Source organism: Ambystoma mexicanum, chromosome 6p (assembly GCF_040938575.1).
Source record: "Ambystoma mexicanum isolate Mex_15411 chromosome 6p, UKY_AmexF1_1, whole genome shotgun sequence".
Lineage (NCBI taxonomy): Eukaryota > Metazoa > Chordata > Amphibia > Caudata > Ambystomatidae > Ambystoma > Ambystoma mexicanum.
In genome coordinates, this window is record NC_090935.1 from 141,045,899 (window position 1) to 141,059,398 (window position 13,500).

The 13,500-nt window shown below is 50.6% G+C and overlaps 1 protein-coding gene across 3 annotated transcripts in view; it reads right to left on the bottom strand.

Annotated features, from left to right (window-relative positions):
• Window positions 1–13,237, bottom strand: part of GALT (galactose-1-phosphate uridylyltransferase) — a 784,930-nt gene extending 771,693 nt beyond the window's left edge. For 2 of the 3 annotated variants that reach the window (XM_069626827.1, XM_069626825.1), the window contains exon 1: window positions 13,029–13,237. In XM_069626827.1, coding sequence (XP_069482928.1) covers window positions 13,029–13,083 — 55 coding nt within the window. In that variant the 5' untranslated portion in view covers window positions 13,084–13,237. Of the gene's footprint in view, window positions 1–12,976 lie in introns of all 3 variants that reach the window. The other variant, XM_069626826.1, reaches the window with a different exon arrangement.
• Window positions 13,238–13,500: the final 263 nt, after the last annotated feature.

Below are 13,500 nucleotides of genomic sequence, written 5' to 3' on the forward strand. Positions count from 1 at the left end.
ATGTTTGCACCCACAGAGGACGTGCCCCAGGACAGCCAGCGGGATGGGACAATGTGATCGGATTGCAATGTACGATTATGAGCAGTACTCGGGAGGCGGTTAAGGGGAAATCTGGGCTAAGCATGCATTTTTTTATTCGGCGCAGTCCTCAAACCGGGTTTGTTTAGGTGCAGGCGGCATACTTGACCTGGAAAGACTTAGTCGCTGACTCTGAAGAGCGCACTCGATGAGAACATTACGAACGTGAATATTTCACAGAGGGGCGGCATGGGACAGAGATGGGAAATGATGTAAGGTTCTGAATCAACCACATGTAGCAAGGTATGCCATTGAACAGTTTCTTTTCTGTTTTTCCCTTTCCTGGTTCTTTACTGTTGGAAAATAATAAAGAGAAATTAAAAAAAAAAAATAAGAAAAAAAAACTTACTTGGTGATTTCTTTTTAAATTCTCTTTATTGAATTTTTCAACAGACATAACAATCCCCATAACTCCCCCTCCCCTCCCTCGGTGCTGCATCGTTTTTCCGTTGCTCCCTATCGCCTCATAAGTGTCTCTCCGGGGCCATTGCAGATCCAGAAGTCTTAGGCGATGCGGACGCCATCCGATCCTGAAATCTGTGAAAGGTTAGAACCTCTCCCCACTCGCCTGCAAAGTTCTGTATTGCATTGTTCATTGCGTAAGTGGCCCATTCCATTGCCACCATCTCCCACACTTTGTGCAACCAGTCTTGGAACGTCGGTATGATTGAACTCTTCCACCGCTGGGCAATAATTGTCATTCCAGCTAAGGTGAGCATCACCCGCGCTCTTTCCCTACCGTTCGGTTCACCTGTTGCTTTGAACCATTCCGTGGGCATGCTTCCCCCTGACCCAAACACTTGTTCTAGCGCTTGACTGATATCCTTCCAAAACGGGTCTATTTTTGGGCACCTCCACCAAATATGTTCCGCTGTGCCCTCCTGCCCACAGCCCCTCCAGCAAATTCCCATTGTCTCAGGGTAAATCCTGCGCAGGCGAGCTGGAGTGTAGTGCCACCCATACAGTATTTTGTACCAGGCTTCCTGAGTTTGTGAGGCTCTTGCTAGCTTAGGGATTTTTCTCCAAAGTTTCTCCCATTCCCTCTTCTCTATCTCCCTGCCCAGAATATGTTCCCATCTTCCCATGTATGCCCACTGCGGCCTCGGAGTAGCTTCGTCCAGAATCTTGTTATCTCTTGATGTAAACCAGTCTCTGGACGTCTCCATCTATTTTATGTAGGCTTATCTTTTCGAGGAAATCCTCCTGGGCCTGGGCGTGAGGGTTCTGGGATACGTATAGTGTCTCATACATTTTAGCCATGGTTTCTTGAATGTCTTCTGTTCGTATAACCCTGTCGCCTGAGTCTGTATTCAGGGCCGTGATTGTGTTTCTCGAGGTCGCTCCCCGGAGGCGGCGTGCCAATATGGTGTAGGGAGTCTGCTTTGTTCCCTTTGGCGTAGAATTTTTGCCTCAAAAAGAGTAGAGCCCCCTCCGCTTTTTTGGTTGGTAAGATCCCCAGTTGGCCCACCGCCCGCCTGTATTCCCTCCGATTATGCCTGTTGTGGTTCTAAGCTACCTTGTTTCCCGCCCTCTCGACCTCTGCCTCTAGCCGGTTATCCAGGGCCAGCAGCTGTTTATGCCTTTGTGCTTTGGCTGCTATAAATTCCCCCCTCATCGTGCCTTTAAATGCGTCCCACCTTGTGTCTTCTCCCGTTTCCCCCCTTTTATTATTGACAAAAAACTCCCTCATCATGCCCTCTATCTCCTCCCTTATTATGGGATCCCTCAGCAGGTGCTCTGGGTATTTCCATCCCCATATCCCCCCTTATCTTCTCCCCCAATTCCAGCTGCATTGATAGTATTTTGTGGTCTGCTATTCCCATGGGGCCAACGTCGATCTCCTTGACTCTTCCCACCAGATTAGCTGAGACCCAGATATAGTCAATTCTGGACTGTGTCCCGTGGACTTCGGAGAGGAAGGTGTAACCCTCTGCATTCCCCTTCAGTTCCCTCAGACATCCCTCAGGCCCATGCCCGCCATTCTGTCCCTTAGTCCCGACGAGGCCACCGCCCCCCCACTCATGCTCCTGGTCCCCCCTGATCTTATCCCAAGCTATGTTTAGGTCACCCATTATGATTATCTGGCCCCTTGCCCACTCTCCTATTTTCCCTAAGATGCCACGGAGGAAGGAGTCCTGCCTTGAATTAGGTGAGTAGATGACCCCTATTTTATATGTCTCCTCTGCTATTTTACCTCTTACCATTATAAATGTGCCCTCTTTGTCCCTAAGGAGTATCCTCCACTCGGAAGTTGATCGTGCTCCCGACGGCCAGCGCCACCCGTCCTGATTTCGTGGGGCCCGATGCCTGGTACATTTGGTCAAACCCCCTTAGCCGGTTCTGATCCTTACGGAGCAGGTGTGTTTCCTGTAGCCCCAGAAAATCTGGTTTTCCCCGTTTCGTGAATTGCTCCAGCTTTTTTCTTTTCAGCGGGGAGTTGAGGCCCCTGACGTTATGAGTGAACCATTTGAACTGTGATTCATCTCCTGCTCCTGCTGTGTGTCTCCCCCCAGCCCTTTATCTCCATTAGTTCTCACCAAACCGAATTCCCGGGAGCGTTTGCAGTGTCTACTTCGCCCCTTGGGCAGCACCAGAAGGGTCCCCCTCCTAACCCCTTCCCTCCGCCCCCCTCCCTGTCCATGAAGGCCTTAACGCTAGGTCTTCCCGTCTCCCTCCTCCCCTCCCCAGGCTTTCTCGCCCTTACTGATCCCATGATGTTTGCTCGTCGTTCCTCCTCTACTCCTCGAAACCAAAAATCAACCGTTCTGTCCACCACCCTTTACATTTGTCCACACCTCGGGTCAGTTCTCCTCGACCCCAGCCCACCCTTCCACTGTAGATTCCGTTTCCCCTCCCTTCCCAGAGGGCCCCCGTAGCGCGGGTCTCCTCCTTTTCCCCTCTCCCACAACTGAGCACTCCCACGGTCTGGGTCTCATCCCGACTCCCATCTCAGGTGATCTACCCGAACCCACTGCATCCCGCTCCCGATCCGGCTCCTGATCCAATTCGATTTGTAGTATGTCCGCCCCTACTTGCATCGTAGTTATCTGCTTCTGTGAGCCAGCCCACTCGAACACGAGCCCAAATGGGAAGGTCCACTTGTACTTGATCCATTTTCTTTGAGTTTTGAGGTTATAGGGCTCCATTGTCGCCGTTTAAGTAAGGTACTGGTGGCGAGATCCTGATATAATTCAATACGCTGACCGTTGAATGAAATCGGCTCTTTTTGTCTAGCCGCCCTGAGAACTGCTTCTTTTTGGGCATATCTTGTGAATGCAGTCAGCACGTCTCGCGGCCTGGCTTTCGGATTCCTATTGAGGTATCCCACTCTGTGGACCTTGTCTAGCTCTATCTTATCGGGGGAGGGTTCCCCCAGTAGCTCCGTGTAGATTCCTTGGACAGTCTCTTTCAGGTCCTTGTCCTGTACCGTGTCCGGCAAAAACTTCAGTCTAATATTGATCCTTCGAGATCTGCTTTCCATGTCTTCCATTCTGATCTCCAGGTTTTGTGTCGCTGTGTCAAGCCTCTCAATTGCCTCACTATTCTCCATCGTTTCCCTGCCCACCTCCTGTAGGCGTTTTTCAACTACATCTGTTCTCTCACCCAGCTGACCTACTTCCTGCTTGATTTCCGCCATTGCCTGGCTGATATCTGATCTCATTAATGGAATTGGTCCTGGAATGTTCTTCCAAGTGACGTTTGAAGGGAGAGCATCTCCCCCCGCAAATCTTGGCGTGAAATTTGTGCGGCCAAATCTGGGCTCTCGAGGTGCTCCTGTCCCGGAGTTCCCCCTTGCGTGGCCCTGTGCTCTTCGACCGTGTCTGTGTTCGCCCACACGGTTACAAGGGGGCCTTATGTATCCGCCTGGGGCAAACCACTTTTGTTTGCCTTGCTTTTGTTTTTGGCCGCCATAATTGTGGGATACTGTCAAGTATGAATAGCCACTGGGCTCTGCTCCGTGAAGCTCCGGCCAGGGAGCCTCTCTGACCCTGTCAGTGCTTCCCCTTAAGCTGTTCCACCGGTCTGGGCATGGATGCAATGTTCTTAGTGTCTCAAGTGCTGCCTTAGGGGCTAATTAGGATAGTGCTTCCACTTAAGCTGTTCTGCCGGTCTGGGCTTGGATGCAATGCCCTTGGTGTATCAAGTGCCGCCTTAGAGGCTAGGTAGGCTTTATCCCTGGAGTAGATGAGACTGAGCGGGTCAGGGCCAATCTAGATGCCTTTTGTCTGTGCAGAGTCTGTGTGCCATATTATGCCGGGCTCTGTTTGCGACCGGGGAGGGCAATTCGTGATCATGCATGCACTGTCCGTGTACCCCGCTCCAGGCCTGCTCTCATTAGGGGCCTGGGGCCGATTTACTGCCAAATCATGCAGTGGGAGAGAGCCACCAGACATGCAGGGGACCGAGGGTGGCCCGCTCGAGACGCTCCTCGGGGCTGAAGCGGCCGGGACCCCACCCCCCCGCCGCTCTCCCGTACTCCCGCTCCGCTAGACTCGCTCCTCACCTCGGGCCCCCACTGGCTGATGCCTCCGCAACTCCGACAGGGAGCCCACTGCTGCAGCGGATGACTTCCTCTCGCCGTGGGCCCGCCGACCCCCGGCACGGCAGGAGCTCGGGTCTCCGCCCATCACGTGTGCGGCAGCGGCGGCTGCGGGCCCCTCCAAGCCAAGCCCCGGTCCGCTGTGCGCCTTTCCGTGCGCCGAGTCTACTCCGCTGCGTGCGCCCCAAGCCTTGGGGCCTCGTCTCCGCGGGCAGGTCTGGCTGCTCCCACCGCAACCAAGGTAATATGAAGGTCTGCCTCCCCGCCCCGCCGGGGGACTTTGCACTGGGGCAGGCCGCCGGTCCTCCACCCTCTCCCAGCCGGCACCGCCTGGTTTAGCACCAGGGGGATTAAGCTCACACGTTGGGCGGGGAGGCAGCCGGACACTCAGCTGGGCCCACGTTTGCTCTCCAGAGGCCGACCTTCTCCATCCGTTGCTTAGGGGGGGACAGGAGCTGAGCCCGATCCCGTCCCGCCTCAGCCCGCCATCTCCATCAAGACAGGTGTCATTCGGCCCGCTGCACCTCCTTTCTCCCTCGGGCCTCCGGCACTCGCTGGACTTCAAGCCTCCGTTCCTTTTCCCCTGCTGAACACAGTCACGGCCAGAGTTGCCCACGGCGGTGGCGGACAGCCGTTCGTTACTTTCGTGCGCTCGTCAGCCTGTAAGGGGTGGTGGAACCGCTTAATTCAACTGGAGAGCTCCGGAGCGCTGTCGATACACGTCTGTCTGGTGTCGGCGGCCATCTTGGAATCTTACTTGGTGATTTCAATTGCTTTTGCGGGGGGAATGATACTTTACTTGTACAAAGTGCCTATGTGGGAAAGGGGCCCAAAGAGGAGGAAATGGCCAGATGGTGCAAGTTGCTGAGGGATTGGGATCTTCATTGTTTGAATGTAGCAATGGCCGGTGGGAACGCGAGGCGGACAACATGGTACGGCAACAATGCCTCTTCAACTTTACATAATTTTTTGTCTTGCACCCACTGTTACATATAGTAGAGGATTTTGCTGTTTATAGGACATCTAGTAGTAACCATTCTCTGCTGGAATGTCGTTTTAAGTGGGTGGTTGGGGAGAGAGATAAATCGGGGACATCTCAGCTACAGGTAAATAACTCAGGATATCGGTTGATATGGAATGACGGGTCTACCTCCAAATTTAATGACTTCTTAAAGGATTTGCTGGATTCTGTTTCAGTGGATTCAGTTAAAGATGCCCTTTCGACACACAACTGTGTTCCATTCACTGAAGGTGGAATCAGAGAGAATGGGATGTGGGTTGTTGGTTTCTCGGGGAAAAGAACTACTGATTGTCTATTCGAAAGGACAATTCAGGGAAGGAAAAGAGAACCAGGGATAGAAGTCAGGATGTTGAGACAATATGCACCACCTGCTGAGTACTGGGTTAAAGCCAGAAAACGAAACCAAAAATGTAAGAACTGGGTGAAATGACAGAAAGGTTGTTTATTTCAAATAGAGGTAGAGAGGATTCTCCAGATCCTGAAGAGTAAGAATACCAAATAATTGTTGAGAGTAATGAATGATAATCCAGGTCGACAAGAATTCATTGAGGCAAATTGTAAAGCAGAAGAGGTGTGGGCAGAGATTATTGAGGAAACGTATACCCTGGAAAAGGGGGATGTTGGTGATTTACAGTTGGAGTCTGGTAGCTGGGACCTGGAATTAGATAAGGAGTACATAGAGCACCCAATAATGGCATCAAAATCTTTGAGGACAGCTGCCTGGATAGGGTCTCTAACTCATAATGAAGTCTGAACCGCCCTATGTGCAGATATACTTTTTGTTCTGTTTCGAAAACATCTTACTAAATAAAAGTATCACAGACTCTTGGAGGGTTGATATTTTGGTGCCCATCTTCAAGAAGGGCAATATGCTTTTGCCCAAGAATGATAGACCTATCGTCCTTCTATATTTATGTAGCAAGATATTTTCGGCCATGGTGTATGAGGCTTTGGGGGGTGGTCCAGCAGGGCCGGGTGTGGTGACCCCAATTAGTCTGGCTCTAGGAGGGACCTTGTAACTCAGGTGAACAGCTTTATTCTATCCATTTTGGCAAACATAATTGCTCAGACAAGAAGCCGCTTTACCTGTTCTGTGGGGCCTCACCTAAGCATTCAATGGGGTTGTAAGGGGCCTCTTATTGCAGAAATTAAAATTGTGGGGTATTCCTTTGTATCTGTTGAAGATCCTCATCTCCTTGCATAAAAACACAAGTGTCAGGGTCCGTTTAGATGGTGAGGAGAGCCTTCCATGGTCTTCCATGCCAACTGTTTTGCGTCTCTTTATGCCTGCTTTCTTCTCTTCTATGTTGTAATGTTCAAGCGCCCTGATGCCCTCGGGCTACCGTCGCTTTATAAAAATATATAAATACATACATACATACATACTCATGAGGCCGGTGGTGACACATCAGGGTGTTCGACAGGGTTGTTTGTTGGCCCTGGCCTTGTTCAATTTGTAACTTTCAGACCTGGGCTCCTGGTTGGGTCAAGGATTTTCCTATCATATATGCTATGAAATTTGACTGTGTTTTATGCAGATGATATAGTGATTATGGACCAACCCCTATAAGACTTCATGGTCCATAAATGCGTTAATATCCTTACAAGACCATGTGCATCCATATAGAATATTAAAGCATTTATGGACCATTGAGGGCCTTTTGCGGTTTGGTCCATAATAATATCATCTGCATAAAGCAGATGGTGCAATTTCACAGAACAAATAGGAAGAACAATCTTGGCCCCATCCAACAAGTATTGAACGTGTAGGTAGTTACTTATATCTGGGTGTCGCTATATACGGCTGCCTAATAAAAGGATTAGATGGTATGAGGAAACAATTTAACATTTTCAGTGCTCAATTGAAAAGAATTGTGTGCAAAATAGTGAACTTTTCTCTAATGCCCGCTATACCATATTAGTGGTCCATGTGTTTCTGTCTTTAATGTATGACACTGACATTTCTGCAAGGGGGGTGGGAGATGAATTGGTCCTTGTTGGATGGAACTATTTGGCGGAATGTCCAGGGTTTTTTTAGGGGTGTTCCGGTTTCTGTTATACTTTATGAACTGGGTTTACAATCTATGGAATCTTGTTTTCAATGCAAACACTTTTATTTGCTCAGAAAAATTAGACTGCCACAAGAACATGCCTTATATTGTGAGTAAAACACTCTGTTGCTAAATGAATCCTCATTTCATTCTAAGGGTTGGGTAAAAGTTATTGAGGATGTTTTACTGGGCCTGAATAGATCGTTAGACTCCCTGGACCACAACCCACAAAAGGTGGAAAAGGCTATGTTAGAAAGGGTCTGGATAACAACGAGTGAGGCAACGGGAAAGTACATCTTGTTCCGCAATGTGGTAAAAAGTGTTCCTGAAGCCTATCTTGAAAGATTCCCAAGTCCCGTATGGAGAAAGAAGTTCATGCAACTTCGTTTGAACTAGGCTACCTACTTACTAGAAAAGATCTTGATAGACCATCTAGACTCTGTCAAGTATGGTATGACAGAAACAAACATCTTTTATTGCATTGTTCACAAACAAGATCAATCAGTTGTAAATATTTCTATCCTTTTGTGAGACAAAATACATTAGTGGAATAGGTTTTTTTTTAAGGCAGATTTTGATTGGGAGTTCAATTGCACTGATTTTGGTGTCGATTAGAAGCATTGAAGACATTTTAGCTATGATGGTATTTTGATAGGGATCTTGATTTGGTTAAGTGCCATTATAAGTTTTAGCATGTTTTGTGTTAGGTTTCGTTTTCCCTTTGTATGATATAATTGTGAACTGTAACACTGTGTTTTGGTAATTTATTAGGTGTGCTTTTTGTGAAGTAAATATGTGTAAGGATTTCTTTGTTAAACCATAACACAATTAAAAAAAATACCCCCTCTACTTCGCTCATCTACTGTTACAAAGTGACGTGCGCATGCGCGGGCCGCAACATGGCCGCGCATGCGCTGTAGAATAAAGGGAGCCCGTGCCGGCAGTTGCGACCGGGACTCCGTAGCATGCAGACCTGTCTGTCTGTTCTCATAAGGTACGGTCGGCGGGGCCTAGCTACGGAGGAGACCTGGGGCCATTATAACATGCAACACTGGCGACAAGGACACGCCTGAGTAGGAAGGGAATTTCGGCATCGAGCAACCGATTTGAGAGCATTTTTCTCAGCGCTCACTAGTCGTGTCGTGCACGTGCAGCCGCCATTTTTTGGACTATTAAGGTAGCGGCCCCTCACGGGGTACTCGTGCACTGTACTGGCAATTTTATGAACCCTCACAGCTGTTTTCTACTAATGGCTGTGTCTATATTCATGATTATGGACATTTGTGAACAATTTTGAAGATGTGGGCTATTTGTGCAGCTATCTTCAGGAACATCCTACTGTGGGGTAGACGTCTTTGGATGTTTGTGAATTTTTGGAACGCTCACAGCTCTGATCTGCTACTGGCTTTGTTTCTATGGATATTTTGCACCATTTTGGTCGATTTTGGAGCATTGGTCCACTTGGACACCCATATTGCAGTGGGGTGGCCATGTTGGGTGTTGCTGTCTCCTGGTGTTTTCCTCTGGGCTTATACTGTGTTCCCATCCTTGCCCAACTCCGCTGGTGATCTACATGAAAACCTGTGTTGGTTCACTGATCTCATCTGGGGTCAATCTTTCTGGCGCCATCGCCATCCTGTCGAAGGATACACACGCCTCACACTGGACATGTGCAGACAACTACAGTGCAGGTGCTGACTTGCAGCCTCTGTCAAAGTGAGAGGTGCCTGTGCGGTCTGCAGCCATGGGCGACAACGATCATGGTTAAGGGGTGGTGGCACCACCTGCTCCTGGGGCGCTGCCCCCTGTCAGACCTGTGCCTCGAAAACAAGGCACGCTGGCACCCATGCCAGAATTGAACATGTCTGGGCCTCCATCGAAGCTGAGCCCCAAGTGGCTGCTGTGGGTTAAGAAGCTCGAGATGTACTTTAGGGCCACCGGTGAGACAGAGGATGATGCAAAGGTAGTTACCCTAATGTATGCTGCTGGTTCCGAGGTCCATCGGAATTATACGAATCACTGAACCCTGCGGCAGCCATGTACCAAGCTGCCAAGGATGCCCTCAAAGTATACTTTCTTCCCTTGGCCAACCAGGACTTTTACCGCTTTGTGATGTGTGGGAAGAAGCAGCAGGAGGACGATTCACTGGACAGTTTCTGCGGGAGGCTGAGACACCTGGCAAGCAGGGCTCACTCTGATGCAGATTCTGGACATGGGGAGAGCATATGAGCTGGCGGACAGTCATGGCCCGAGAATGGACGCAACGGTTAAGACCGCTAGGAGTGAGGAGGCGTACGCCGTCGGGCGCAATGCAAACTCTGCGCCGCAGCAGCCAAGGTGGACTCAAAGGAAATTCGAGCCGCCGCGGAAGGGCGAGGCTCCCCCAACAATGCCAGAAGTATTGGTATGACCTCCCGCACTCCGGCGAATGCCACGCGAAGACAAGGGTGTGTGGTAGATGTAGCACCACCGGCCATTTTGCCAGAATATGCCGGGCGGCCAACCCTGTGGCTGTCTCGAGGGGCCAGAGTAGAGCGAACAGCGGGGGCCCGCACAAGCAGAAGAGCGTGGCCGCTATTGAGAAAGATCTCAAAGAGCTGGACATTGAGGAGAAGTATTCTTCATCTCCAACATTGATGCCGTCACGAAGAAGCGCCGTCAGCCCATGTTTGAGGTCGACATTTGTGAGACTCTGAACCCAGTCCTTATTGACACGGGCGTGTCAGTGTGTGTGATGGCCTTGCGCACTACGAGGCACTGCCAGGACTGCCAGTGTTGGCTGAGTCCAAAGCCAACATATTCTCATTTGAGGGAAATCATCCACTCCCTCTCCAAGGGGTTTTCACAACATCAGTGAGGCATGCCAACCGATCCATCAAGGCCAAGTTCTTTGTGACCTATGTAAGCCCGCACTTGATGCTGAGCTGCGCAACGTCCGAAGCTCTGAATATAGTTCACTTTGGCTATCCGTGTACCAGTCGGACATCCATGGCCTCACCGAGCGGTTTGCGGGACTTTTTGAGGATGTGGGCAAGCTCAAAGGAGAAACGATACGCCTGCACAACGATGAATCCGTTAGGCTGACAGCGCTCAAACACCAACGCATTCCATTTCATCTAAGGGCACAGGAGGGGCAAGAGCTTCAGAATCTCATTGACCTAGACATCATTGAGAGGGTGGAGGGCCCTACCACATGTGTGTCTCCCATTGTGGTGGCAATGAAGCCCAAACAGCCATGCCCATCGCACTGACACTGGAGGAAGTGGCGAGAGCCTTGCAAGCAGATGAGCGTTTCCAGCTGGTTCAGTCCGCCATGGGCTGTGGGCACTGGAAGAGGCTCCTCGCGGACCTGTCCCGAAGAGGGACAGAGGCACAGAGTGACTTGCAGGTGCTGTGGTGAGTGTGTCACAAACTATCGGCATCCCAAGAAGGGCTACTGCTGATAGCAAGGCAGATCGTGGTTCCGCGGGTGATGGTGGACCGTGTAGTAGAGCTCACTCATAGCATCCACCAGGGTACGGACAAGACCAAAGCACGCCTAAGAGCCAAAGTCTGGTTCCCGGACCTAGAAGGAAGGGTAGATGAATACAACAGTGTGTCTGGTGTGAAGCAGCTACGCCAGTTTCTCAGGAGCCCTGCATCAAGTCGATGGACAGGAGAGACCAGCACTGGGGGACGGTGCACGCAGATTTTGGTCCACCGGGTAGGGTATGCACTTCCTGGTCATCATGGATCAGTGGTCCCGCTACCCGGAGGTGGAACTGGTCGAGTCCACATCCAGCGAACACACCATCCAGGCGCTGGAGAAAATCTTTGCTGCAAGAATTGTGTTCGGACAATGGTCCCCCATTCCAAGGCCGCCAGTTTGCAGCATTGGAGGAATGTGGCGTCACCCACCAGAAGGTCATCCCTGGGTGGCCGCGAGCTAACGGGGAGGTGGAACATTTTATGCAGACCCTCAACAAGGTATCACCTATGGTCAAAGGGGGGTGAACTGCAGAGAAATCTATACCAGTTCCTACGAGTAGATCGAGCCACACCCCACTAATCCACCGGTGTGGCTCCAGCCGAAGCCTTGTGCAACAGTCAGAGCTGGGAGGTCGGACCCCTGCGGTCACCAATAAGCAGGAGACCCTGGGGGTCAGGAGGGAGCGCAATGAACGTGAGAACGTCCAGAGGAATCTCAGGCCGGTGAACATCGAAGTAGGGGACACCGTCCTCGTTCGCACCCGGCATACGAGGGGTAGCTGTCCCTCAACTACGACCCCAAGCCCATGGCAGTGATGCACGTCAAGCGCTTCATGGTGACAGCATCTGACCGAAGTGGAACTGTCACAAGGAACTCTTGCTTCTTCACGAAAGTGGACCTCAGAGACAGCGCCGATGAACAGCCGGGCGGTGGGGAGTCCACTCATGCCTCCAGCACGGCGCCTGGGTTTAAAGATGATCCCTGGGACCCAGTGGCGCTGGAGCCTCCTCCGGAGACACACGGAGAGGAGGGGCAATATCCCCACCGGGAAGGATGACGATGCCTGGCCCGTTCAAGGACTATATTCTAAGGGGCCAGAAGGGACAGTAAGGGCCCAAGCCGGACCTCCGCCAAGTTGTGTGTAATGGTTATCACTGTGTGTCCAGTTGACACTTCTTTGGTTATCTTACTGTTTGAGTTTATTTGTTTGTTATGAAAAAGGAGGGATGTTACGAAGTGACGTGCGCACGCGCAGGCCGCAAAGGGGTCACGCATGCACTGTAGAATAAAGGGGGCCCGTGCCGGAAGTTGCAGCCGGTACTCGGTAGCATGCAGACCTGTCTCTGTGTGTTCTTACACGGTACGGGAGGCGGGGACCTAGCTACGGAGGAGACCTGGGGCAATTATAACCTTTAACATCTACCAAGCTCCTTCAATACCAACAACGTATTTGACAGGTAGGAATAAAACAACCATTAACCACCATCTCATGAATGATTGGCTCCACAGTCCTAATGAAAATCACCTGTGGTGTACCCTATGCCCAGGCCTTTACATAGTATGCCCAGCCCCGCAGTCACCGTTCAGTTAAATGTGTTCCCGAGGCATCACATGCCTCTGTAACCTTCATTCCCCTTTATGAAAAGCACCGGTTTAGCATATTTATACACAACGTTCCTCTGTGATGTTTTTGCTATGAAAAATGGGGTTAGATGTTTTACTTAACACGCCACATAAATTCAATGCTTTCCTTTAGCACTTTGGCTAAATCGTACTGTATTTCACTACAGTATACCGAGAATATACATCCAACATACAAGCGCACTGCTCATTTCCCTTTCTGCCTTGCAGCGCCTGAGTGACTGTTACCACTGGGTTGAAAGTCTTCTTTCGGCCCCTTGTCGGCGGAGTCTCCAGAGTCCATTGTGCTGCTCAGCAAGCGCCGCCGAACTTCGAGGTGCGCTGTGGTAAAACTCCCGCTTGCCCTGAGGTGATCTTCGGCGAACTCCAAGCTCCCGCCCCTCCAGACCTGGATCCTGACAGCTCCGGCAGCCCATGTGCTTCCCTCACGTGACAAAGGCCAGAATGACAGCATTATGGAAATGGAAAAAGGACAAGCGCCCGCTTCTTCCACGTATCTGCACCTCAAACCGTTGATTATGAGAGAAACGCACGTTTGGAACGGAGCTTTGATATAGAAAAGTATGCCTGCAGGTGTTCACCGTTCCAGTGTCACTCTGTTCATTTTATAACACAGTTTGACGTTGTTCACATAGGGTGGAAATGGCAACCTTTATTACTACATGCCACTCTTCCTCGTCCCAGTACTTTTGTGTTCCAA